Source organism: Astatotilapia calliptera, chromosome 15 (genome assembly GCF_900246225.1).
Source record: "Astatotilapia calliptera chromosome 15, fAstCal1.2, whole genome shotgun sequence".
Lineage (NCBI taxonomy): Eukaryota > Metazoa > Chordata > Actinopteri > Cichliformes > Cichlidae > Astatotilapia > Astatotilapia calliptera.
The window spans coordinates 11,801,271-11,828,851 of NC_039316.1; the positions used below are offsets into that span (position 1 = coordinate 11,801,271).

The 27,581-nt window shown below is 39.9% G+C and overlaps 1 protein-coding gene across 2 annotated transcripts; it reads left to right on the forward strand.

The window, feature by feature from the left end:
- The first annotated feature begins 750 nt into the window (after nt 1–750).
- Nucleotides 751–11,344, forward strand: LOC113006401 (single-minded homolog 1-like). 2 transcript variants are annotated; one of them, XM_026142353.1, is made up of 12 exons: nt 751–983; nt 1,642–2,116; nt 3,730–3,812; nt 3,932–4,021; nt 4,313–4,421; nt 4,719–4,804; nt 5,378–5,577; nt 5,825–5,931; nt 6,145–6,292; nt 8,687–8,843; nt 8,937–9,324; nt 9,700–11,344. In XM_026142353.1, the coding sequence occupies exons 2-12, from the start codon at nt 1,942–1,944 to the stop codon at nt 10,440–10,442; spliced, it is 2,286 nt and encodes a 761-aa protein (XP_025998138.1). In that variant the 5' UTR covers nt 751–983; nt 1,642–1,941; the 3' UTR covers nt 10,443–11,344. The 2 variants fall into 2 exon arrangements, with proteins under 2 accessions (XP_025998138.1, XP_025998139.1); XM_026142354.1 differs by having other exon boundaries at nt 751–903.
- Nucleotides 11,345–27,581: the final 16,237 nt, after the last annotated feature.

Here is a 27,581-nt window from a genome sequence, read left to right on the forward strand (position 1 = left end):
ATTTATTAGACAGCGTGATGAGCACAAGCAGAACATGAAGTGATTCTGTCAAACAGCAATACCGTGATGTTTGTTTATTGTTTTCTGCCGTGGCTCCCTGTATTGCTAAAACCTAAAAGCTTTATTTATCTGCTGCACCCCCCCCCCCCCCCCCCCCCCCCCAAATCGAAATCCATATTGTCAAAAAATTTGACCACTGAATGAAAACAAATGCAGCCGGATTGAAAAAAATAAGAATATCTCCATTATTTTCTAAAATAAATAATTGCAGTTCCTCTGAGTAAACTAACACCCGTATCGATTTTCATTGTCCCCCAAATTGCCCCATACATTCTGTTCTGTACCATCTAATGAAAGGTGTTTCGTGATTTGTGCAGCATAATTGTGGAAATAATGCATGTTCTTCCTGGAGGATTATTTTATTTTCTGTTGTTTTCCATCACCGAGTGAGAGTCTTTAAAGCTTTTAATTACCCTCTCACCTGTTAACATTCCCCTGCTATTTATGCAGGTTTATTTATTTATTTCAGCTTGATCCATGATCTGCAGGCTAATGACAAAAACACAACAGGATCACATTTAAGCTCACTTCGGGCACGGCCAAGTGCTACGCATACCTAAATCGTCGCCCACTGTAAGTGTCCAATCGCGTAATGACTTGTAACGCTTCCACCCAATCACGAGGAAGCAAGAAAACAATGGGCGGGTTTCGAGCTGCTCCAGAGAGGGACATTGAGATAGTTGAGGAGAGGAGGTTTGCTGGGCATGAATGCCACTCGTTGCGTGTCCCTATAATTTGGAGAGGTGTATGCAGCGCACGGCCCGTTCGCCTTTCCAGGTGGAAATCCAGGAGGAGCTGAGAACAATTTTAACTGGGAGGACTGGTGAACCCGGTTCAGGACAGGTGAAATTCCCAGCAGGCTGCTTTGAGACTCAGGATCGATTCAGATGTAGGGAAATACCCAACAGCGTATCTCTGCTCGGGTAGGAACACTACAAATACATGCATCTAAGAAAATCTGAAAACTAATGATCCTTTTAATATGTTTTAAACTTTCTTTAAAGAAGTAAACGAGGAAAAAAAATCGAGCACCGAGTTGTCTCTGCCAACGCAGTTGCACACGTTTCAGGAATTGTGTTGGGTCAAATGTCATTTCCTCGATACTCCTTCAGGGATCAGCAGCATAACGGCTTGTTTTTTCACTCCCAAAATAATAACAGAAAATGCAACGTGCAAAATTAGTTTACTGCATCTTACCGTTAGATTTTTTTTTTTTAATGTTATGGTCTAGTTGCGGTCAGTACAGATATCTCTGTTGAGCAGCTGTTTACCAAAATCTTGTCATCTTTTCAGAAAATTAAACCACGTACACGTAATGTAATAGCGTCGCGTTCATATTGCATTACCTTTTTTTCTGTATTGTTTATATCATTTTTTTCAGAGGTTGTTGTTTTTGTTTGTGATACTGTGGCAAAGGCATCGTGCCCTGGCTCTAGATCTGTTAAAAACATAAATCTGACTTTGACTGATGATTGACGTATACGGGTTTTTTTTTTCTGTTATTCCAGAGTCACCTCTATGTGCAATGCAAGCCTTCCTCTGAAAAACAACAGTTATTCACACTCATTCTTTGTTTTGCAGGTCATGGATGAAGGCCAGTGGCTACACCGAGGAGGTTTAACTACAACCAGTTGAATTATCGCAGACTCAGATCACTCATTTGGGAGATCACAGGGATATTCCCACCCTTTGGATTCATCTTGTCATACAAAAAAAAACAAAAAAAAAAAAACAACAACAACAACAACAAGAAAAACTTTTTTTTGCAGTTGAAAAAAGTATACAATGAAAAACGAAGCAAAGCGGGAGGAGTCGGTCATACTGCTGATTTGAACGAGCGAACCATCCGACAAGTTAAGGATATAAAGAAAAAGCGCCGACATGAAGGAGAAATCCAAAACGGCTGCAAGGACTAGACGGGAAAAGGAAAACAGTGAATTCTATGAACTGGCTAAAATGTTGCCTTTACCGTCGGCCATCACATCCCAGTTAGACAAAGCCTCCATAATAAGACTGACAACAAGTTACCTGAAGATGAGAATTGTTTTCCCCCAGGGTGAGCACCTAGCCAACGTGCACTCTCCACTGCTTATTTATTTATTTATTTGTTTATTTATTTATTTGTGTTGGATTTTTTTTCATCTACACGTTTTTGCGATCTTTTCATTAACTTTATTTCATTAACTAAAAATAATTATATCTCTTTTTTGATCAACTTATCTGCAGAATTTTACGAATGAAGGGAAACGCATGGGGAGTGACAGGAGATTTTTACTAATATAGTAATATAATAGTAATAATAGTAAACTGGAATTACTTCTACACAACCTAATATTATTATATTTTAGGAAAAAAATAAATAAACATGACTACTTTAAAAATCTGCATATTTTTAGGATTGTCACTTGGTCGGTTAGTGCAAAAAAAACAAAACATAAAAGTTAGTGTTCAGTATAATTTAGAAAGTAGGTTGTAATTAGAACACACAGGTTCTCTTCAAGTCCTACAGAAACGTTACAGGAATAGTCCCACAATTCCTCGTGGGTCGTCAGGGAGTCTGTTCAGATGCTTTATGATGCTTTTTAATTCCGTATAACCAAATGAGACGATCTGCCAACGTCTCTGCAGGTCCACTAGTCTGCGTGACTGAGAGGAAGAGTCGCCAATTAGAAAAAGCACCTGCAAGGCTTATAATCACCTAAAGCACATATAATCTTACCCAGCTTCTGCGGTGTGATGACAAAATGCTGGATGCAAAATGTCTCCCAAATACCCAGCTCGCGTTTTTCTTTTTAATCTTTTCATTGTTTGATGGAAGCAGCTTAAAAAATGAAATGAAAAGAAAGAAAGAACATGTACACACACACACACACACAGATAGATAGATAGATAGATAGATAGATAGATAGATAGATAGATAGATAGATAGATAGATAGATAGATAGATAGATAGATAGATAGATAGATAGATAGATAGATAGATAGATAGATAGATATGTAAAAAAAAATTAACGCAGCCCCTCATCTGGTAGATTGATGTTCTGCATGTCCCACCGACACCGTAGACCTATTTTCATTTTCATTTACACATTTACAGCAGGAGAGACGGACACCTAATTTACTTATAATAATAAAAAATACGAAATTTCTGATGGAACTGAATAAATTTGATGAGTAGCACAAGATAGCATCCAGGCTATCGTGGGATATACCAGGCAAAAATCCACAAATGAACATTTTTTTGTCACATTTTAGGGAGGAAAAAAAATCATCATCATCAACAACAATAACAACAACAACAAAATAATAATAATAATAATAATAATAATAATAATAATAATAATAATAATAATAATAATGATAACACTTCTGCACGTGTGGGTTTGTGCCTCCAGGGAGACTGTACAGCATGCAGGAAGGGACAAATTTTCAGTACAGTGGAGAGGAATAAATGCTTTAACTGTAAATTGGCCCTTTAAATAGGAGCTCCTAGCGTCTTGGTTTCTGTGTGTGTGTGTGTGTGTGTGTGTGTCCTACATTTTCCTTTATGCTAAACGAAGAATAAGAATAAGAATAATTTAAGCTCAACTAAAAAAAATACTATATATATTTCTATTTAATTTCAAAGTCATGCAGCAGCCAAACACCGTTATTTCGCTCTCTCCCCAGGTCTGGGTGAAGCTTGGGGTCACTCAAGTCGAACGAGATCCTTGGATAACATTGGACGAGAGCTGGGATCTCATTTACTGCAGGTATTTAGGCTGTTATTAATATTATTAAAGGTACTGATCTGCAGCCAAAGAACATGATCGACCCGGGCTTGTGAATTAACACGGAGAAGTGACGGCAGCCTGTCGTTTATTATTTGCAGACGTTGGACGGATTCATCTTCGTCGTGGCCCCAGATGGGAAGATAATGTACATTTCAGAGACAGCGTCGGTCCATTTAGGACTGTCTCAGGTTCGTTTCTGTGATCATTACACACACACACACACACACACACACACACACACACACACACACACACACACACACATATATATATATATATATATATATATATATATATATATATATATATATATATATATATATATATATATTTCCTTTCAGACGTTTTTTTCCCTCTGTATTTGTTATTCATAAAGCATCGTCTGAAAATGAACGCGATACCCATGCGCAGATAAAAAAAAAAAAAATTCACCCACCAGGAAGCTTTTACCCGTTAATTACCTGAGTTATTCTCAACAGGTAGAGTTGACTGGGAACAGTATTTATGAATATGTCCATCCTGCCGACCACGATGAGATGACAGCTGTCCTCACCCCACATCAGCCCTATCACACACATTTCGTGCAAGGTACAGAACGACGCCTTCAGGCTCCACATATGCACATGTTATGTCATTTAGCATTTTCTATTTAATCATAGTGTTGCACTGTGTAGTGTCAGCATTATTAGCATATGATAAAAAAAAATGCAATGAACGCGCGTAATATACGCGGATGGAATTTACGCAATAGCTTGTGCCTGTGCCTGTGTTTTTTCCTTGCAGGATACATTTTAACGCCGTAAAACCCTATTATTTTATTTTTCAATTATTATTGTTGTTATTATTATACGAGAATTTAATAGCAAAGTGTTTGACATCTTTCAGAATATGAAGTGGAACGCTCTTTCTTTTTGCGGATGAAATGTGTGCTGGCAAAAAGAAACGCGGGGCTTACCAGTGGTGGATACAAGGTAGGCAGCGCTAGTAAATAAAGAGTGTCTTGTTTTGTTTTTTTTATTAACAATAACGATAATGGTATTATAAAAATTATTTCACATTAATAAATATAAGAAGCGAATAAGAAAAAATGGTCACCAACATTAAAATTACTTTATACCTTTTTTTCTAACCACGAAAAGTTTTAGCTTATTCATGCAGTTTAATGTAATTGTGTCAGGCTATTCCAACAGTTCTATTATCATTTGATTATATTGTATTTTGATATAAATTACACTATCCGCGATATGGCAGCCTCGCTTCTGTCAGTCTGCCCCAGGGCAGCTGTGGCTACAACCGTAGCTGCCTCCACCAGTGTGTGAATGTGAGAGTGAATGAATAGTGGCATTGTAAAGCGCTTTGGGTGCCTTGAAAAGCGCTATATAAATCCAATCCATTATTATTATTATTATTATCCTGCCTGCTTCCGAAATGCATCACATAAATCATAAAGCTGACTACTGTTCTTATGAAATGGAATTTTAAGAAATTTCATTATTAAATGTAATTTGTGATTTAGCTATTATCTTGTATATGCTTTACGATAGGTGATCCACTGCAGTGGCTACCTGAAGATCCGTCAGTACAGTTTGGACATGTCACCTTTTGAAGGATGCTACCAGAATGTGGGCTTGGTGGCTGTCGGTCACTCTCTGCCTCCCAGTGCCGTGACTGAGATCAAACTGCACAGTAACATGTTCATGTTCAGAGCCAGCTTGGACATGAAGCTCATCTTCCTGGACTCCAGGTACTAATCAAGACTTTGTTCTATTTGTTGTTTTGTTTTCCCTTTAAGTGTTTTTGAGTTTGTTTCTATTTTAATTGTACTGTGTGTTTGGCAAACGTTGTGTGAAGTCTATGCATTTTTCATTAGGAAAGGGAAGCAAGTTATAAAAGAAGCTCCTGGAGCTAAAATTGCCTGTGAAAACCGAAGCACAGAAAAATGAAATATCCCTGAATTAGCTGCTTATTTTAACTCCTGAATTTCTCCCCAGGGTAGCTGAGCTGACAGGTTATGAGCCCCAGGACCTCATTGAGAAAACGCTGTACCATCATGTCCACAGCTGTGACATCTTCCACCTCCGCTGTGCACACCACCTCTGTGAGTTACAAGTGTGTTCATTTATGCTTTTACAACAGGCAGCTTGACCTTCTCTTGTTATGCAGCAACTGCTCAGGCAACCTGCTGCAGCCACCATGTGCAGGCAATCACACGTCTCCCACACGCACGCACACACACACACAAAAAAGAAAACGTGCAACTTGTTAAACATGTTAATCTCTGCTGTCTGTGTGTTTCTTTTATCTCCTGCAGTGCTGGTAAAAGGCCAAGTCACAACTAAGTACTATCGGTTCCTTGCCAAACACGGCGGCTGGGTCTGGGTCCAAAGTTATGCCACTATCGTCCACAATAGCCGATCCTCAAGGCCTCACTGTATCGTCAGCGTCAACTATGTCCTCACGTAAGTGTAAATAACGATTTCCATCCTAAAATCAGAGGGAAACTTTTGTTTTAACAGATACTTCATAATTGATTTCAAAATAATTTTAAAAGTATGCTTTTTTGAGACAGTTAAATCTATAATCTGTGCTGATGGCTGCAATTATACTGTAGCTGCGCAGTCATTGTAAAACAAGGTTGCAGCACTACTCCGGTCTAAATAATAATGCCCTTTTAATAGAGATGGCACTGTGGGAATAACACTGAATATTTTACTTGTATAATCATATCATGCACTCTTATGATCTGTACTTGAGGCTCACTCTGTGATACAATGGGTCTTTTTCTCCTGGAGAAATCCTTCTCTTTATCCCTCCGTAGTCTCTCTGTACAAATCCACCAAATACAGAGGTTGCAGGACTCAGGCAGCTGTGTGTTATGAGAGAACAAAGCACACTAAGGCCCTTTGAGACAGCAAGACAAACATCAGGGTTCAACCCCATCAAAAACCTCTACTGCCACCATCGATCTGCAGTCTAAGGAAAGCAAAATCGATCAAACGGTGAACTAGGAATCAATAGCTATCTCATAGCTGTAACACATGTTGGATTTTCCTTGTTTGGTTGATCCACATGTCGTTTTTTCCTGTGTGTGTGTGTGTGTGTGTGTGTGTGTGTAAGTGCATGTGATGGAGAGTTTGCGCAAGTCTGTACGTGCATGTATGCATATGGCTGCACTCCACCTATTGATTTCTTCAATGCAGTAAGGCGAAAACAAAGTAACTACATTAAAATGACAGAGAATTTCCAAGTGAATAATCAAGTCCAACACAGAAGTATCTGAAAGTCCAAGAGGCAAAAGTGGAAAAAAACAAACAACTACTTAAAAAAAAACAGCAATTCAATCGCCTTGGCATGGCAGCGTTTCCGCCCAACAAGAATCCATTAATAAATTATGTTTGGAAGTTGGCTGGTGGCATATTTCAGACGTGAGGTGCTCTGACATTGACCCCTGAGGTGGAATTCGGCTAACACAGCTGAGTTTGCACAAAGGCCCAACATTATTGGCTCAGACATAAGTCAGCCAGGGCACAGATAGGATGCACAACTGGCTACCATAACTATACCTGCAAGAGCAAATAACACTCAGACTGTGCACTGGCTATCCAAACATAGCCTTTCGCCTGCAGTGTTGTACATAAGGAATGGGTCATATTTAGAGTCATATTGAAGAGGCTGGCTGTACAGGGTCAGGGATGGGCCACAAGGTTTAAAATGCCAGACAGCTGCTATTACATACTGTTGATGTGATAAGTTAAGAATAGGCTCATGTTTGCTGAACACTTGACACAGGAGCCTTTTTCACTCCCTCGACGGTGACAATTGCATTGAGTTCAGCCGCAGTACAGTGGGTTAAAATGTCAAAGATGGCACACAAGTTGCATGTTTGAAATCTGCAACATTCAAAAGTAAATTTAAAAAAACTGGGTACATTTAGAGGAAATTGATTGCATAGATAAGACTTATAAGTATAAATATGTTTCTGGTGTGTGTTTACTCTCGGTGCATTCTTTCCACATTCTCGTAATGTTTGTGGTTAAAAAAGAAAAAAGAAAAAAGAATGATTACCGGTAACGTTTTTTCTGGGTGTTTGTTAATAATCTCAGAAGCTGAGAGCTTATAATCTTAAAGTTCCCTTATATACTGTATTCACTTAAAGTTGTACTTAAATCCTTTTTTATAAAGCCTGACTCAATCTAAGTCTGACCATCTATCTATATTCAACATTAGCCAAGGAGTGTGCTTTAGACTAATTAGTAATTATGCTTCTCGTGCAATGCTAAAATCAAGATGGTCAGAAAGAGAACATGATCCAAGTATATATGATGAAAATAGCCTAAAGGTTTGGGGAATTCTGGATTAACTACAGAAACATGAGCTAGCTTGAAAAAATGAAAGTAAAACTAGGTCAAAAATGTTCTGTGTGTTTGTGTAGGTCACTGTGAAGAAGCTCCTCAGTAACCTGCAGCTCATAGTGCATAAAATAATTTGAACCCACAGCAAAGTTCAAAGATGCATGCATGTTAAAAGAAAGCTAGCGATCCGAGGTGATCTCTGAGGGTGTACATGCTAACATCAGCATACTCGCAGTAATAGTACTAACATGATGTCAGCACTAAAAAGAAAACCTCATGGTGAGTGGTGATGAATTTGGTTTTGGTGGCGCTTGATGGTGATAAATAAGTAAAAGGATTACTTGGCAGAGTCCTGTGGAGCCCATGAATTTCATAGCAATTCGCTGTTATAGATATGTTATTCTGAGCATGATCTTGCAAGATTATAAAAGCATCACAAAATGGAAGTTTAAGTTAAACTATTTTGTTTATCTCTAACATGCATTTTATGTGTTTTAAAAGGGACACTGAGTATAAAGGAATGCAGCTGTCTTTGGATCAAATGAGCCCCAGCAAACCAGCCTTTCCCTACGCTGACAGTCACAATGAAGAAAGAAAGAGCACCAAGTCACGTCTGACCCAGTCCAAGGCCAAAGCCAGAGTGTCGCCCTACCCACAGGTAATTGTTTTTTAGAGCTAAGTCAATTAGGGAAGCTTGCTGTGGATTCAAATCAAAAACTCCCAGAACTGTGATTTTCTTGTTTCTGTCCAGCAATTTTCAGCTTTCAATCCAGAGCGTTCAGAGTCTGACCAAGACAGTCAGTGGGGAGGGAGCCCACTGACAGACTCTGCCTCTCCTCAGCTGTTGGATCCCAGTGAAGCAACGGAGGCTTCTTGTGCCTACAGATTGTATCCAGAATCGGGCTCCCTGTGCTACGGCCTGGGTCTATCAGAAGAGGATCTTGCCCATGCCCAAACGCACCCTCACACCACCACCTGTGATCGTGTTCGATGCCAGAGTGGCCGCTACTTCCTGGGAACCCCCCAGTCGGGAAGAGAGATGTGGTGGGACACCACACGCTCCGTTCTCTCGTTGCCAAAATTCTCAGTGGACAACAGCGAAGGCTACGAAATAACATCCTACCATGGCGCCATTCACGGTGAGGTGTTAGGGTTGAGACCACAACCATCTGTCTCTGAAAATAGTTCTGGCCTAGCTTCTCCTGGTAGCTGTTTTCCAAATGTTATTATGGGACATGCTAAGTTGTTTACACCGTCTCTTGCCAGTGTGCCGATTGCTACCATCTGTTCAAAAATTGCCCGCAACTGAAAGCCAAGTTATTTCACATTTCACATCCTCAAACAGCAAAAAAAAAACCACTGTGCTTCAGCCAAGACACCCAGTCAGACCATGATGCTATAATGATATATGCATTTAAGGCAGAATTTTGCCCATTAACCACATGAGCATTTTAACAATGTGATATTCATTTATTCTATTGTTATCAACTCTGACCACTGATTTGCATTTATAGGACGGGGCCACTGGGACGAAGACAGCGTAGTGAGTTCACCTGACGGAGGTGGGTCCACCAGTGATTCAGGTGAGCGTTACCACGGTGACCAATTCCAAGCGAGCCCTCGAGAGCCCAGCAAGATGGAGACCCTGATCCGTGCCACACAGCAAATGATCAAAGAGGAGGAGAGCCGTCTACAGCAACACAAGATGCCACTGGATGTCTCGGGACTCACCAAAACTCACAGTCCCTGTTTCACCTCCTCCCTACCCCATCACTCTCAGCTCACTATGCCCAGCGTGGTATGCCGTGGCCCCGGAGCCCCCAGCATCGACCTCCTTACTGAACGCCTCCATCACCGCGACAGCATTAAAGTTCTTGGCCCCAATGAAAATGATGAAAACACGACGAGTCCTGCTTCTTTGTCTCGTCTCAGCAGCCCCAGCTCTGACGGAATCCCCAGATCAGGCCTCTCCCTCACCAAAGACTACATGCAGACAGATATGTCCCCACACCCTCAACAACCCCAGGGAAGTCCGCTGATCTATCCAGCACAGGAGAGGCAGCCACTGGACAGGCAGGCGGCGTACGCCTTGACTGGGTACTCCCTCGAGCATCTGTATGATCCGGAGAGCTTGCGGAGTTACTCCACCTTGGCCTGTGGAGGAGTGCAGTATGATGTGGCATCTCATGTGAGAGTGCAGGCTGAACAAATACAGGGACATAAAACCACCTCAGTTATCATAACCAATGGAAGCTGACGATATCTGGTGAAGATTGAGCCAGCTGTCTAAAAGAGGACGTTACCATCCGTAGTGAGGTTGTAGGCATGTGCAACCAGGTGCTCCACACAAAAGCTGAGACACTGACAAAAGGATACAAGGAACCTGTGTGGGGCTGACTTGCCCTTGGTGATCCATTCAGCACAACTTGTGTTTGTCAGGCCTTTCTCTTTTCTTTGTCATTAGAGAAGTTTTTTCCCCAAGACTCTAAGAAGCTGTTCAGGAACTGACTTTTTGCATACTGCCTGACAAATGGAGAAAGTTTGCTCCATTACATAATATAACAGAGTTGTCTTAATGGCAGTAAAGTAACTTTCCCTCCCTGCAAAAGCTGGTTAAACATCAATCCAGTGTTTCTATTCCAAACCTCTCATGCACCATTGGCCATGTTTGTTAACCTGACCTGTACATGATTTCCAAAGGCAGTAAGAAAATGTGTTGTTCCATAGCCATTTCACCTGAAAACTCCAGAGCACAGACCATACTGTCTGACACGTGAAGTGCAACATGGAAAAGGCTATTGACTCCCTATTGTAAGATGTCAGTGTTTCCTGGTATTTATTTGTCAGTGAGCTGTTTTTTGTATGTGTCATTATTTTCTGTCCAAGTAGAATATTTCACTGGTGGCATTAAATTAGTTTTGGTGTTTGGATCACACCATTATTACATTATTTAAAAAAAAAGAAAAAAGAAGAAGAAGTGAAAAAACAGAAAGAGAAACATGCCTCTGATATGGAAAAGTGCAAAATATCCAGGTCAACTTGAAACTGGTTTATGGAATATGTGAAATGCCCTCATTTAGTGTGCGAAAAGATGTTTCCAAACTCACTCATTTTTTTTTATCTTCCCATGCTCTCTAAATATAGGCATTGTATATTTACTTGCAGTTTTAGCTATTAATGCTTACATATCAGAGTATGATTTCTTCTGTTTTTACATCACTTAACTTTTACCTGACCTATTAGCATATGTAAAATATGCAGTAAAAGTTTTTTAATTCTGTTCCATGCGTTGTAAAATTAACCGTGGATTAAGGCCACAGGTTGTAGCTGTTTTTTGTTTTTTTGTTTGTTTTTTAGAATTCTATGAAAACTTTTTCTGCAGACTTTTTTCTTAGAATTCTTTTTTTTTTCTCAGAACTCTAGAAAAAGAAAATCTAATATTCTGACAGAATTCCGAGGAAAAAAAATGAAATCCTGGAGAAAAAAAGTCATATTGTCATTGTTTTCCCCAGTGGCCCTAATCCTCTTCTTTAATTTTTAATTGTTTTGATTTGTTATGAGTTGTATTGAATGCTTCAAACATATCTTAAATAAGTTGAAAGTCTTTAGTTTCTTATTTAATTTATGATGTAAATATCAAACAAGGAACTTTTTGAACTGGAAACGACAAAATTATTTATTGATTGGTTTAAAAAGTCCTTAAATCCGAATACAGTTGTAAACATATATCTTTTGTCGGTGTTTTGTTGTATCTGTCAAATCTGTTTTGAATGAACTCACACACAAACTCAAACATGCAGACACAAACACAATGCTGCTGCCTCAAAAAAAAAATAGATACAGAAATGTACTGATACATAGTAGATCATAATAGATTAATTGCTGTGTATTTTTTATGTGGCTTTCATCTTTGTTTTCTTCTAATATTTTAGAAAAAGAAAATAAGGAAAAAAATATAAAAGAATAAGTGCTGCTATTCTGTCTCCCTTTTCTTGCAATCACTGGAAGAGACCAAAAGTAGTAATGTGAAAATATAAACTTATAAATGCTGAATTTTAGATTTTAAGCTACATTTACTATAATAATCATAATACAAGGGTAGTATATTTTAAAGTAAATTACAGCATCTGTATACCCGTTAAGAATCAATGTATATACATGTAGTGCAAAGACTTGTTTCTCTGATGTGTTCAGACAACAATGAAGCTCTATTGCACCCTTTGAATACCCGGTATCAGTCTTTGGCTACACTGACAATGTAGTTTTTCCATAAGATTCAATGACTGTAATGGGGGAAAAAAATTGACTGATAATTATTCCAAACAGCTAGCATAAAAAAATCCTGAACACATCATTACAATGGCAAAGTAACTGCAGTTTGGAGCAGTTAAATTTGCACATTTAGCCTCTAACCTTTTCTCAGAGGTAATTCCTCTGTGGTGTATTTTAATGAATGTATGTTGTTTAAATGTAGTTGGAGAGGTTGCCTGCCTGTCTTTCTGTCTGTCTGAGCTGACAAAGGACCTGGACACAGCCTGGGCCTGAATGGAGAACTTCCATCAGTTACCGCTGACGTGACTAACTGATGGTCTGCCAGATATCAGTGGTGCTGTCATTCCAAGAGGCAAAACCGTTATACCGCTTAGCTGCTGACATCATCAAGGCTTATGAACAGTGTGTGTGCGTGTGTGTGTGTGTGTGTATTTGTGTGAGTGAGCGTGTGTTTAGTGCTGAGATACGGCAATAATCAGAGGCCTTTTTTTCTCCTCCTGAATACTAGGAATTTTGCCTGATGTGCCCCGAAGGCTTTCACATGTAGAGTCGGTTACAAATGTGGCCAAACACTGGGCCTTTTGCCCAGACTTCGCACTCTTGTATACGCCTCCCCAACTACCTCATACTTCCTCATCCAAGATCCTCTCAGTCTATAGAAAGTTAGAGCGCTGTAGACAGACTAAAAGTTAAGATGAAAACGCTAAGGTTGTGTGCAAGTGGAAAAAGAGTTTAAGAAAAAGAAACCAAAAGGGTATCAAGTCGAAACAGTGGAGAGAAGAAAGGTCAAGAAAAATCAATGCCAAAATAAAACGAGGATTTCAGAACTCTGCAAAAGTTTTACACTCAGTCTTTAAGTAAAAGTTCTGTAGAAAGGCTCCAAAACGGCTACGTTTTTAATTACATTGCATTATTTAATTATTGTTGATGAAATTATGCATGAATCAAAGCTACCTGGATTTAACTTTTTTATAATGCATTCGCTTGTACATCTGCAGTTAACCAAGCACCACTTTACCACAATTAATTTACATAAGCTTTTCTACAGTGAATTTAACTTCTTGTAATGTTTAATAGATATTTTATTAATGCGCTACAACTTTTAGTTTGCCCAGTCAAGCTTGTCTCTAAAATATCGGAGTGGAGCTAGGAAGTGTTTGGTTAAAAGGGAACTAGTCAAAAATGTACTCGAGTATTTTGTCACTTTGCATCATTGTAGAATGGGAAAGACAAGAAGAGTGGAATTATCACAATTACAGAAGAGCTCATCCTTAAACTCTAACAGAGGAGACATTTTTTAGAAGTGACTCAAGGAGATGCTGGAGAATAGCAGATGTTACTCCTAGAATCAAATCAATCACAAATATAACAAAGGATTGTATGACATCACTACAAAAACAGATGTCTTGCGTTAATCGCTTAGTCACTCTTAACTCATCATAATGAATCGCAGTGCTGCAAAATTAAAGTATTTGCAGTTAATTTAACTATATGCTACTGCTAATAAAACGCACAAGTGAATTAGCTTCGTTTGCACCACAAGGCATTAGCAGTTTGAGAAGATAAAGATGCCACCTATGTCATGTGGTTGCCTCAGTGTGGAGGTAAACCATAGAACCACAGGAGAAAGACCCCAAGGTTTCACAACTGCAGTGAAGGAGAAATGGATCCTAACTTCTCAAACGAACACAGAATACAAGAGTGCAGGTGGCAAGGTTCAGAATATCCACTGACTGTCTACTTGATTGATTTCAGGCCCGGGATTGAGGCACAATTGCATATTCATGCATCAATTAAATTGTTCCTTCACCAGTGCCACCATAATTCATTGTGGCTCTCCGTGAAAAGTCATCCTTATGAAACAGCTTCAGAACAGCACAAAGGAAACTGTTTCAACATGTTTTCTGTTCGTGTGTACTTTACGACCTTTCCAGTTTGAACTGACATCTTCTAATTGTTTAATTCCTGCCCTTCTCTGAAATCAGCTTGGAATTTATAACTTTTACATATCTTGCCTCAAAACACAGCTGCACAGTGTAAGAAATGCAAATGTTGTCCTGTGCATAAAAACGTTTCCCACGGAGCCAAAAAAAAAAAAAAAGAAAAAAAAAAAAAGAAAAACGCCCAATTCACAGATTCCAAATGAGTCATTGAAGGACAAAGTAGCACAGGACCTGGGAAAATCACTCAACCAGGACTTTTAGTGACACCTCCACAGCAGACCGCGTTGCACCAACAAGACATTTAGATGTTCTGATTGGGTGGACCGGGATATTGAGGTCATCTGGTCGATCTGATTGGCTGAGCTAGAAAAGTGGAGAGGTCATTCTGTAAAGAGGAGAGGAAATAAGTTTTTCACTGTGGAGGCACCTGGATTTGAAATGCTGCTTGGAAATCGTGCCCAATTAGAGTGTACACAATGTACTTTACATGACGACAGTGCGATCATTACATTCATGTAGATGTAAATGTCATCAAGCTGGATAGTTTAAAAGTTAGACATAAAATGATGAGAGAAAAAAGTCAACAAGTAGTTTAAAAGAATATCCATTCCTAGTTTAAATCTGAAGTTTTGCTTTTAATCGCTTTGTAATCTGTCCTTTTAGTGTGAGCACCTGGATGCTGAATGCACTACAGTGCAATATATAATATTACAACAATATAGCACTCTGTCATAAATGAGTCTAAAAATTCATGAATTAGTTTTTCCCTCTATAATTGCTTTATAAAGTATTTTACATTTTTCCTTAATAATGTCGCTAAAAACTAAGTGACAAATTAATCTGGAGACCAGTACAATAGTTAACCGTGTACTGTCAATTAGTTACAGTGTTATGTAAAAGAACTGGACCATGTGACACTGCAATATGAACAATTCGTTTATGCCTATATTGTTAGAAAACTTTAAGAACATTTAAACACAAAAAGAGGAATGTGAAAGTCATAAAAACCAAAACAAAAAAATTCACTCTTAATTTAAAACCCACTAATCTCTCGGCAATGAGGCTATTAAAAAGACTACAAGTACAATATCTTGAGCCTCCACACACACACACACACAGCACCGAGGCTCAGACAGTGTGAATCTAATGCCCTTCAATCCTGTGAATCCCTTTGTTCCCGATTTCATGCTTGATTTGCCCACAGCTTGAGTCTGGCTGGTATCAGCGCTCTTCTCACTGCTTTCACTCCTGCCAAATCCACAGAGCCACACCGGATCCATGTCTCCACTCTCCCTCTCTGCTTTCGTCTGCCATTGTTCGTTCCGGCATCTCTGCAAAATGCTCAGCACATGCCAAGATGTTGTGTTTGTTTATTTGCATCCCGGTCCCTCTTGTAAACACCTTACCAATCTGCCAAGATCGAATCAGAGCTATTTCTGATGGTAACAAATCATTTCACGTGATTTAAACCGTTGTTTATCCACTAGACATATATCTTTATTAAATGATCTCCTGCAGAGGTGCAAGGACAATACCACCCCCCCCCCCCCCCCCCCGCTGCATCACAGTGCATCGTTCACAGATCTTAAGATTGATTCAACACCTCTCACAAGAGGCCTTTCAGCTATTCTGTTTTGAAGTCTTCTGCTTCTAAAGCAGCACATCAGCTCGGCTCTTCTCCTACGATTCCTCCAGCACTCGTATTGAGCAGATATTGTGACAGCTGCGCGAGGGGGACAAGAGGGAGAGAGCAGAAGACGGACAAGGAGAAAGAAGGGGAAAGGAAAGAGCGAGGAGAGAGTCTCTAGAGAGAGGGTGCCAGTGCTCCACAGCTCCAAGTCACTGCTTGCATGCCAATGAGGAGATTCCCCTGCAGCAGCAGCAGCGGCGGCGGCAGTAGTAGTAGTGCAAAGCAGCAGGAAGGGCCGCTGCTGACACCGTACCGCTATAGTCCTTGATAGTCACATTACACACTCCACACAAAGGAACTGAACACCAGATGGACTTTTGGAGCAAAATACCAAAATGAATGAATACCAAATCAAAGTTAGAGTAATGATGACGATATCGTGATATTATTATTGCAACTTTTGGTCCATTTTTAGTTTGAAAAACATACGTTTATGTCAAACCTTTAAAATGTTACCATTTTGGGGATATTCCTATGTTTTGTAATGCATATCGTACAAAAGCAAAAGGACTGTTTTTGTTTGTTTGTTTTTCATTTTTTGTGAAAAAGGTCAGAGTCGTGTGCTCTTAATAAAAATGCAACAGACCTCAGCTACATTGTGCTCTGCTCTACTTTATCGGATTCTGCTGGTAAAGAAATTGGTTACTCCTGCCTCCTCCCAGTTGGGTTTATCTTTTTATCTTAAACTATAAGCAACAGAGACCAAAACCTGCTGTTCTGTGGCGACTGGTGGATTAGTGGACAGGTTCACAATTTGTTTCTCTTGAATTCACAGCCATCCTTTTGTCAGAAAAGATTAAGCATTTGTGTCTGGACTGGAAATAGCACACTGTGATATAACATTGCTTAGGTTTGGCCATTTAACTGCAAGAACGAGAGTAATAAAAACTGCAAGATCCCCCTCGGAGCCGGTTGACTAAAGGTATATTTTTTTTTGGTTGAAGCAAATTTAAGAGCGTTTTTATTCAGATCTGTTCGTCACTCTTTATCGTTTTTCGCCAGCAGATGAGAACACGAGTTACATCCGTAATCCTGGTGCTAACAGCAGCAGCATGAGTAAGAGCACTGGCCCCCCCTCCCAAAAGAAGAATTAATAACTAATTATGTCAGGTCACTCGTCCAGATGGTCCTATCAGATGGGCCCACTGTCTGAACCTCACCTCCAACAAGCACCTCTGACCCTGAGGACTGCATCACCCCTAGCAACATGGAGTCTGAGGCCTAAGCGGATGGAAAGATGGAATCAGGGGGTACATGAGCGTTTGGGGTACACATAAAGAGGCTTTGGGATGGGGGGGGGGGGGCACAAGTTGGGCGTGTCTGATCAGTGTTGGATGGCTGCCTTTAAAGCTCAATGAATACAAGGCTCCCTGCCGGGGCCCTGATCTCCACGGTCATGATTCTGTTATTACACGCCATGTTCCTGTGATGGGCAGATGGCTCAGAGCACTGGCACATGCATTCACACGCATTCAACACACGCCGAGCCTGTCGCATCAATGGACACAACCTGATACTCCCCTTTCTTGTCTCATTAGGAGGCTATAGAAACATAAGAACATAATAGGGGGGAATTAAGTGCCTGTGCGGATGTCAAAGGGGGATGTGGCAGAAGATTGGGACGATGGCTAACAAGCGCATGGTGCGCTCGTTCAGCTTTGTGGGGTGATTAGTGCCTTCGACAGGCCTGACAGGTAAAAGACAAGCCCACTGAAGAGAGGGCAGCTTTTAAACAGACACTTAAACAGCCAGGAAAAATGACAGCAGTGAGGAACATGCATCAAAGTTTCCAGTCTGACACAATAAATTTGGGCGTGCATGTCATGTTGAATAAAGATAAGTTTAATTTACAAATGTAGGATGTGGAACACGGCGTGTTATTTTGTGACAGTGTTACAACTGTCCTTCATATGGTGATCAGAAATATTTCAAATTAAAATCTGTGCTTAAGGTTACCAGTAACGAAAGAAAGATGACGACAGCTACGTTTAAAAAGGCAGTGACACAACAGTTTTGCATTTTTTCTTAATTCTTTCTCTTCATTGTCTTTGCATGCACTTTTTCATTTAAAAGATTTTGCGTCCCATTATGTCCTCTAAAAGCTCCTTTGCAATTTGTCACACAAAAGCCTCCTAAACTCTTAAGCAAACAGGAACTTTACCAAAGCTCCCCTCAGTGCAAGACTCTGACCAGATCTCCGTCTCGTATTTGAGCAAGAGACACGCGACAAAAGCAGCTAAGAAGAAATCAAACAAAGACACCTTAAATAGGATTTAAGGTGTTTAACCACATCTCTTTCACTCTGCCACTTTCTTTTCTGTCCTTTGGTACAAAATTGGTGGATAAAGAAGCGTGACAAAAGCGGCGCGCCTCACACAGCATCAGTGTGCAGCAGAGCACTCTGCTGATATCATCGTGGCTCAAGCTTTTAACAAGCACTCTGCAAATCAAAGAAATTATAAATGGGAGTGACAAGATTGGTGGCTATCATTCACTCAATTATATCAAATGGCCTGACACATGTTGATAAACACAGATAATTACTTGTGAAAAGGTTCGTCATTAACGTTACATCATTACTTTCTGGCATTCTGGTGTTAAGTGTCTAACAAGATTAGCCTGCCAGGCACGTTTCTCCTCTCAGCTGAGTAGACAATGAACAACTTTACCAGCTGGCTGCTTTTTTTAATGTCTGTTATTTATGAACTCTCAAATTTGGCTTCATATTTAGGAATAGGAGGAGAAATTAAATGATTGCTGTCCAAACAAAATCATGTATATTTTAAGGGGTTTTTTTTCCCCGTTTTCTTCTTGTGCACAAGAAAAAGATGAAAGTAATTTTGCTTTATGGGTTGTAAAAATGTATGTACTTTGCTTGCCTTTTTATTAGGTATAAATACCTAAAACCATTGAAAACTAATGCAGCACATAGATAATAAATCAGACCTGAATGATGGTTATGAGGCTTATTTTTTTGTTCAAACTGTTTTATGGAGGTCGCAGTTTGTGATGTTGCTGAACTATTCTCATTGTTTTGTTCATCAGATTTTTGTCAGCGAGGGTAACTTAAATAACACAAATGCTTCTTTGTCTGATGCTATGTATATAGAATTTCAACAGCCCCACAAAACCACATCCTCCAAAGTAATCACAGTTGAATCCTCACCTCTGTAACACTGCAATCTTTATAAAGGTACAATTAATTACAGCCAGGATTGTAGCTGCATCACTTTAAACTGGGTGCACTTAATTAACTTGCAACTATTTTGGAAGCTTTCTGAGTTGGAGGAAAATTTAAAGTCACAAAGCTTTGATTCTTTTCTCCTTTTTTTTGTCTTAATTAAAAAAAAAATATCGTGATGGAAGAAAAAATTATATACTGTGAAAATAAGAGTCATGACACATATGGAAAAAATAGCCTTGAATATAGTTTTGTTCTTTTTAGATTGCCCTCTCTTAGAAGCCTAGCAAATGGTCATGAATGCCATGAGGTGAATTGTGTGAACTATTTTGCAACATTTGCTGACAGCTTTCCTCCGCTATATTCAGAAGAAATACTTTCTCCAGTTTTCTCACGCAAAACCGTTCCCATAAAATCCATACTTTTTTTTATTAAAGTGGCAAAGAGAAAAGAAAAAAGAAAAAACAAAAACAATTAAGCGATAAGATTGCAGAGGTTGTGTAGTGCCTATTTTTCACAGCTATTATTATTCTCCCATTTCCCACATATGTTGCTGTAATGAACCCAGAAGCCCTGTCACTATGTTACAGCAGGAATCTGATGATGGCCTCTTCTAAGCAGCTATCACACACCATCTGGTAGTACTATTCTTCAGCTGTTTGAAGAATCAAGAAAATCAACCCATCATCTACCCCCACGCTACCCCCTGCACTCATCCACACAAATACACAACCGTGTGTACACTTGCGACATGCACCTGCACATATACACACGCATGCATAATTTCATCCACACACACTTCACTTTGAACGCACACTTTTCTCCTGACCGCCAGCGGGAGTGTGATGTCATTACAGCTCTCTAAGGCCTCTTACTAGCCAGTGCTCTATAATCACTCTGGTTATATATTAGTACAATGCATTGATTACCCCATAATCCAATCACTCGCCTGTTATTGATCTTTTATAGAGCACCCCCCAGACAATAAAGCTGAAGCCACAGACTGTGGGTCAATAGGCACACAGGGAGAAGAGTCTCCTTGCAGCTAATTGGCTTATGAAATAATACAAACATTTTGCTTTCCCTACACCAGCAGAAATCAATGCAGAGCAGAGCTGGTGCATTCAGATTCTTTTCTTTTCTTTTTCTTTTTACCAGGAATTGATGTCTCGGTTACACATTTCAGGCTTCGTGCACTTTAATCTTTTATTTTTAACTTTCATTTTTTTCTTTTGCCACTATTTTTCTATTTTACTGTCCTCCACTTTCTCTAAACCTAATGCTTCCTTTTTATTTCCCTGTAATTTGTCCTGCCAGTCCATCTTTCTTCCACTTGGTCTTCTCTCCTCTTTACCCCTACTCCCTCTATGTCCAGCCTTCAACTGATGTTGGATTGCCAGATAAGTTTCTTCTTACAGCAAGACCACATCTGACACCCAGCTGTGTGGTTCATGGGCTGCAGGAGCAGCTGCTGGTCATAAATCACCCGAGCTGGAGGAGCTTTGGCACTCCTTCTGTCAGCCGTGAAACAAAGACATAGAGGTAGCGGGGGGTCAGAGGTATCCAACCTGGGCAACAGCAAGAGACCCAACGCCACCTCTGTAGTGCTGCACAGAACAGTTCTAAATTATCAAACCACACTGTAAGACTGGGTGAAGTCATTTAGGAATATATGCAGTCAGGGTGCAAGAGGATATAAATGCAAAGTCAAAAAGTATGCTGTAATATGGTATGCAAGCAATTATGGTTAAAGAGGCAGTGCAGCCTGCGAGCTGTGAGGTCAGACAACAGACAACCCCTTGCTGAGTTACTGTAGCAGAAGAAATGCAAATAAATTCGATCAGAAAGTGAAGTTCTTTAAGGAAAGACCTGGCAAGCATAAACACAGTAAAAAGCAATAATATAATATTTTGCTCTAAATTAGGAATAAAGCACTGATTGTGCGCAAAAATTAAGTTTAGTGAGCAATTTCATAAAAAAAATAACTAACATGTATATATGCCTTTTTTAAGTAATTAAAAAAAGTGTTTTTATACACTAATTTGCACCATTTCTGTAAAATATACAATAAAATGTATTTATCTATAATAACAAAAAACACCAAAACCAGGCAACAGGTAATATGCAATATAATGCATCAAGATGCTCGGGCATTCTGTCATACTTTCAAACTCTCAAATTCAATCAATACCATCCCTGCTGAGAGCCATTATTTGGTTTCCTGCCATGTTTTTGGTTTGACTGGATCTACAAAGGGGTCTCGAACCTGCAGCTTGTTCCCCATCTCCAGTGGCTTCCTGTGGCTTTGACATAAAAACTACATGAATATCATCACGAAACTGAACAATGTTTATATGTTTAAAAATTACATTTTTGTTTATAACGTCTATGATTCATTGGATCCAACCAATTCAAAAGCACACCAAAAGTTTTATAAAAGGAAAGAGTTTCAGCACCAGAATTACTCAGTTGGTAGGGCCTTTGAGATGACTATGCATGCACATGTAAGCAAAATTGGTCTGCATGTAGTTCAGACAATGAGTTTGTGCTACCTGAGTTTACAGAGGTCTATTTTTTTTAGGTTTTCCTGTTACTTTAATAAATATTTTAAGCCTGTATTTAAATGTAAATTAAGCCCCTATTATTGGAAAAAAAAAAAAAAAAAAAACCTGTCTAAAAAATGTCAGTACTGGTAATTTTGCTGTCGTGTGAAGCCAAAACTTTGTTGGGTGCCAAAAATGTTTATATGCAGGAAAAACCCTGCACATGGGAATAGATAATAGATATTTAATTCCTTGTTTTATCATTAAAAATAGCAACAACAAAAAAGATTTTGCTTCTATAAACTTATAAATGCAACAGAAACCTGGTATTATTGTAATAAACATGTAAAGTTAAATTGCCAAATAGTCATAACCAGCTCACAGTGAAGGAAACTAGGTTAAAAGATTTCAATATTTTGGCTCATGGTAGGCTCATTTATATTTAACAGGCCGTGTTACCTTAACTGTTAGACTTAAATATGTTGTGCAGCTCCAGTACATAGAGACTTTTTTAAAACCTCAAAAATGGGTGTTTTGATGGAGCGTGGCCCCCAGCCCCGCTCGATAAGAGTCAGACTGTAACGAGTAACAGTTCTGTCTGCTCTTGTTTGGTGAATTAACATGCTTAGACGTGCATGTCTGTTCACATTTATGATAAAATATTTTAATTATTAAACCCCTGGTTGGGAGACGAATGCATGAGCTTATTATCATGGGTGAATATCTTATCCAGATATTAAGGGAAATTGCTAAATTAACACAAGAAGTTTTGAGTTGGGGTGGGGAGGAGGGACTGCATTTACTTTGTTTTTTTAAGCAGACATGCACACTGCAGTGGGCAGTGCATGCCCTAGCTTAACCTTTTAGCCACGGTCCCTTAATAATGTTGTTCAAAACTGAGAACGAAAAATATTTGGAAACAGAATGAACACTTATTTTGTCTGTATGTATTCTGTAGTCAGCAGAATTATGCTAGGTTTTTTTTAACCTCTTACAGTTGCTTCTCAATCAGAAATTGAAAATGTCTTGTGACTTGTTTGAACCCAATGAGCAATAACCTCTGAAAAAAAATGCAAATGACAAATGCAACACATGCATCTGTGTAAGAAAATAAATCTGTTTTCAGATCCAATCCCTGCACAGTACACTAAACTGTTGAAGTGTGGAGATTGTGCAGATTGCACAGAACTGTAATTCAAGACCCCCTTCAAAGTCACCTCTCAGTGTTTATACTTCAGCCCACACAAGGCTGCATACTTTTGCAGATTTCTGTATAATAAATTGGGTGTTATTTTACAAGACACCAAATCTCCTACAAGATAAAGAAAGAAAAAAAAAACCGAGAACAACAAGCATGACGGCTTGGAGAGAGGATTGGCCATAGACACGAGACACTAGGGAGAGGAGTGGGAGGAGAGTTGTGTTTTCTTTTTAGATCTATATGTGTCTAAAATCATGTTCTTTATGTTGCTGCTCACAAACATGACATACGACACAAACACCACAAAGACAAAGCCTCTAAGAAAAACACGGAAAGTGTCAGTTTCCAGCTTTTTCATCTCCTTGAGCAGAAATATAATTGCCAATGAGGAAATAGCAGTAGGTAGGATGTCAGCGGAGAGGAAAGGGCACAGGGAAAAGAGAGCAGATTATAAAAAGGTATAGAGGGGAAAGGATGACAAAAGGGAGAAGGAAAGGAGAGGACTTCTTTGCCCTTTGGTGTGCAGCAAAGGCAGATCGATAACACCGTAATGAGCGTGGTATTAGCTGGGGTGCAGAGGGACTGAAGCAGAATGGAGGGAAGGTGGAGGGGGAAGGGGGAAGCCAGGATCTGATTCCCAACAGCAAACAACACCAGTGCTGTAGACACCAGAACCAACACCTGAGAACACCTATTAAAGCCAGATGACCCTCTGCTCAGCTAATGATGAATCCACCCTCGTACAAAGTCCTCACACACACATACCCACGCTCACATGTACACACTCACATGGGTTTAGTACCCGTCACAGAGTTGTTCCGACTCTGCCAAGCTGCTACTAAAGCCAAACACATCACCCAAAGAGGGCTAACAGAGAAAAACCAAGCCTAATCCTTACTAAGAAAAGGACTACACTCAACATCACCTCTCCTTTTTGGTACAGATTACCCAACAATGGCTTCTGCCACTCTCTTAAATCCACTACACATTGGCAATTTGTATTAGAAAGCAGGGAGACACAGGGATTGTCTTTGGTTGGTTGAAAAAGAGAGAGGAGGACCAGCAGAGAGAAGTGGGGGATAACCATCAGGTATACTCAAAGCCAATCTGTTGCCTCATCAATAGGCTCCTTATGCTACGAGTGCCATGTGCAGGGCACACAGCTCTGCTAGCCCCCAGATTCGGTTGTCCGACTAGCCATCGAGGCAGGCAGAAGCCATGGGATGCAGATAGATGGCCACGGCTGGGTCCTCTCAATGGAAGGATCAAAGCGGGAATCAAAGAATGGGCCCCCTTCTTTGTGCTCGTGTGGATCCCAAAACAAACGCATCCTCCTTTCTGTTGGAAGCTGCATAGAACAGACTGTCTGCAGGAACAGATGGTAACAGAGGACTACTACTGGGAGACACCTCTGCAAGTGCTTAATTCAACACATCTCTATGTCTCATTTATAGACAACAATCATGTGAAATCACTTCTAATCCAACATATACTAGACCATAATAATACACTATATGGTATTTAGTTATCCAGCAATTAATTCATCAACAAATTGTTTTTAAAAAAAGCCTAATATAACTTATTTTGCCACAAATTAGTTTTTTGTCCAAAACCATGGAATACGATGCAGTGAGTGATCTTGCATACACAGTATCTGCAAATTCATGATTGAAAACAGCTTTCAGCAAAGCCTATATACACATACACACCTCCACATTTTATTTATAGGCACCTTTTAAGGCACTGAAAAAATCAAAATCAGTCTGACTAGACTAGAGAACTAAATTTGTATTGATCACCAAGTGAAAACAGTCTAACAAATCCACTTATCTTGTTTGAGGAAATAAAACTAATTTTTAAACTTTAATATCATTAGTAGGGAGGAAACTGAGATAGTGTCACACACAGAGTGACACTGTGTGCTACAGTGAGATAGTCCTCACTGTAACAAAAAGTAAAATCCTACTGCCAGACTCAAAATTTTGAACGTCAGTTTACTTATAAAACAGAACTTTCTTTATATTCAAAAGAAGTTTGGGTTTTAAATAGCCTAGGTTACTAAACAGCCTTCACTGGAACTTCTGCCAGCACCATAAAAGATTCCAGTGGCTGACATTGTGCTGGTGTGAAGGAAGAACTCAGATAGGTATATCATCAGATGTATAACCCTTTTTTAATATAATCCAACTGTCTGAACAATCTGTCACTGAAAGCACTTGGGCTGTTACACTCATTCTAAAAAAGAAAATTGCCTTGCTAGAATTTAGATGTTTTTGTTTAGTGTAAAACAATCAAAATTGTCAATTTTGTTTTATTATTATTATTTCCTCTTGTCGTGAAGAGTCACAGTCTCATTCACAGCCAGTGAGTAGAGAGATTTTCTCAAGCCCATCAGAAGCAGGGCTTCCAGTAGATATAACCCATGCTATGGTAATCACATGCTAATCACAGTTAACACCAGCACAGGGTCCTATACTCTAGATTAATGCATCCGTGGCATATTCACGTTTCCATTAGCATAAATCAGGTTCACCCTGCCTTTGTAATTAGTGTTTTCGTGTGAATGATAATAGGATATGGTGATTAGGTCAGGGTACTAGAATGGAAATGACTTGTCAGCTAAGTCGGCCTCAAACAGTTCCGCACATGATGGACTATCAATATGTGCTTCCTCAAGAAGCAATTAATGATCTAGAAAGATAATTGAAGTTTGACAGTAAGATGTGGAAAGCAAAAGGAGACCATTAATCAAATTTCGGCAATAGTTGTCATCGCAGAGTTTTGATTGACACTTTTTTCTGACACCTTGCATTAAAGGACAACTTCAGTCCTACAAACCGGATCCCTTCAGAAAATGTTTTCCAGGCTGCAGGACACCTTTTAGGATCAAAACATGGGAATGGTTTGTGGACCCCCATTCTTCTCCCCAATTATGTGCATGAAAATTCAAAAGGCCTGACCTACTAAAGCATAAGTACAAACTACAACCAGTTTCACCTCTGTTCCTCTGCAATCAACATGCAGTAAAAACCTTTTTTGTACAGCCTGGAATCACCATTTCATCTTTTTCATAGGAAGCAGTGTGGGCGGGGTGGGGGGGGGGGGGGGGGGTGTATGTATGAGCAAATACATGCGCTTGGGAACATGCGGACTCAAGATAAGATCAGTGTGTTACCCATGTGTGTAAATTTAAGAGACAGACATGAGGACAGATATATGTGCGTGTGTGTCAGTGCAATGCACACCTGTGCGCTTTGATGAAATTCACAATACAAGCAGGACAAGCACCAATGACTGGCCAGAAGTGCAGTACACTTTGTTGGGTATTGTATCCCTCGGGAAACCCCTTCCTCTCCTGACATCCATGACATGGAGCATTCCTCTCAGGCTGGTGACCCCACATGACGGACGAGAACCTCCATGCCTATAACCAACTGATGAGATCTGCTGCAGCCCTAAGAGAGTGAAAGGTAGAGGTTGTGATCAGGAATGTGGAAAAAAAAAATCAATCTGTTAGGTTTACAGTAGATCACCGCAGCAAGGAGAAAGGAACACATGGCATGTAATCAAAAAATGAAAATCACTCTGATTTTAAATCTTGATTTAACAGGACTGGTCACTCTTTGTGTAGCTACCTGTCACCCCTGTTTTCATAGTAATTTATGAGCCTTGACCTGTGAATCTGAACACCCAGCTCTGGCCTCTAAAAACCCATCTTCTTTATGGGTATCATAACCCCTCTTTGAACTGTTTGCTTGGAATCACAGCTTTCACAAAGTCTTAAATGTGAAAACCGATAGTCATGACGAAACTTTTGGTTTCCCTCTCTTTTTTTTCTGGTGAGGGTTACGGTTAGGATAAAGGTAAAGGTGGGGTTACTTTTCAGCCTTTTCTGGGAACATTACAGCTTGCCCATACAGTTTTAGCCACAGTGCAAACACCACTAACACAAGGGTATACAGAACGTCTGTGCAGCATAGCCTTTTATACATCCAGTTAGCCCACATTTACCTGGAGGACTCTGTATCACAGTGCAGCTCTTGTCATGGTAGAGGAATAGCTGAATGAGAGATTCTCAAACAGGGGCAGTAATTTGCAGAGTGTGTTTCTAAGTTATTCTAGCTCCCTGCAGCTCAGCAGTGGCTGACCCCTCTCCCCTTCTGTCTGCTAAGAGGCCTACAGGGAGGAATCAGCCCAAATTACCTTTATTGATCCAGAGAGACAGGTGAATACCAAGCAGGTCTCTTTTCCCTTCACTTGTCTTATCTCTCATCCAGCATTTTCATCTCCCCATCCCCCCTCCCTGCCTGCAAGAAGACAAAATTTAAAAAAAAAAAAGAGAGAGAGAGAGAGAAACAGGGAGCGTTTATGTGAGAGGGAGTGTTCTAACCAGCACATGCTACTGTATCAGCCACAGCAGTGATTTACTGGTCGCATTTGTGTTGCTGTGATTAAACCTGCCTTCTCTCTCCTCGTTCATCTTTCACAAGCTACCGAGTGAACGGGAACGGCGAGCGCCTGTTTTTCTGCCTCCAATCTGCCGTTGTCCTTTCGCCCCAGCATACA

Coding starts and splice junctions, on each gene's coding strand:
- LOC113006401 (XM_026142353.1), top strand. CDS start 1,942: ATGAAGGAGAAATCCAAAACGGCTGCAAGGACTAGACGGGAAAAGGAA. Junction 5,932..6,144: donor CCGCTGTGCACACCACCTCT/GTGAGTTACAAG, acceptor TATCTCCTGCAG/TGCTGGTAAAAGGCCAAGTC. Junction 9,325..9,699: donor CTACCATGGCGCCATTCACG/GTGAGGTGTTAG, acceptor TTGCATTTATAG/GACGGGGCCACTGGGACGAA.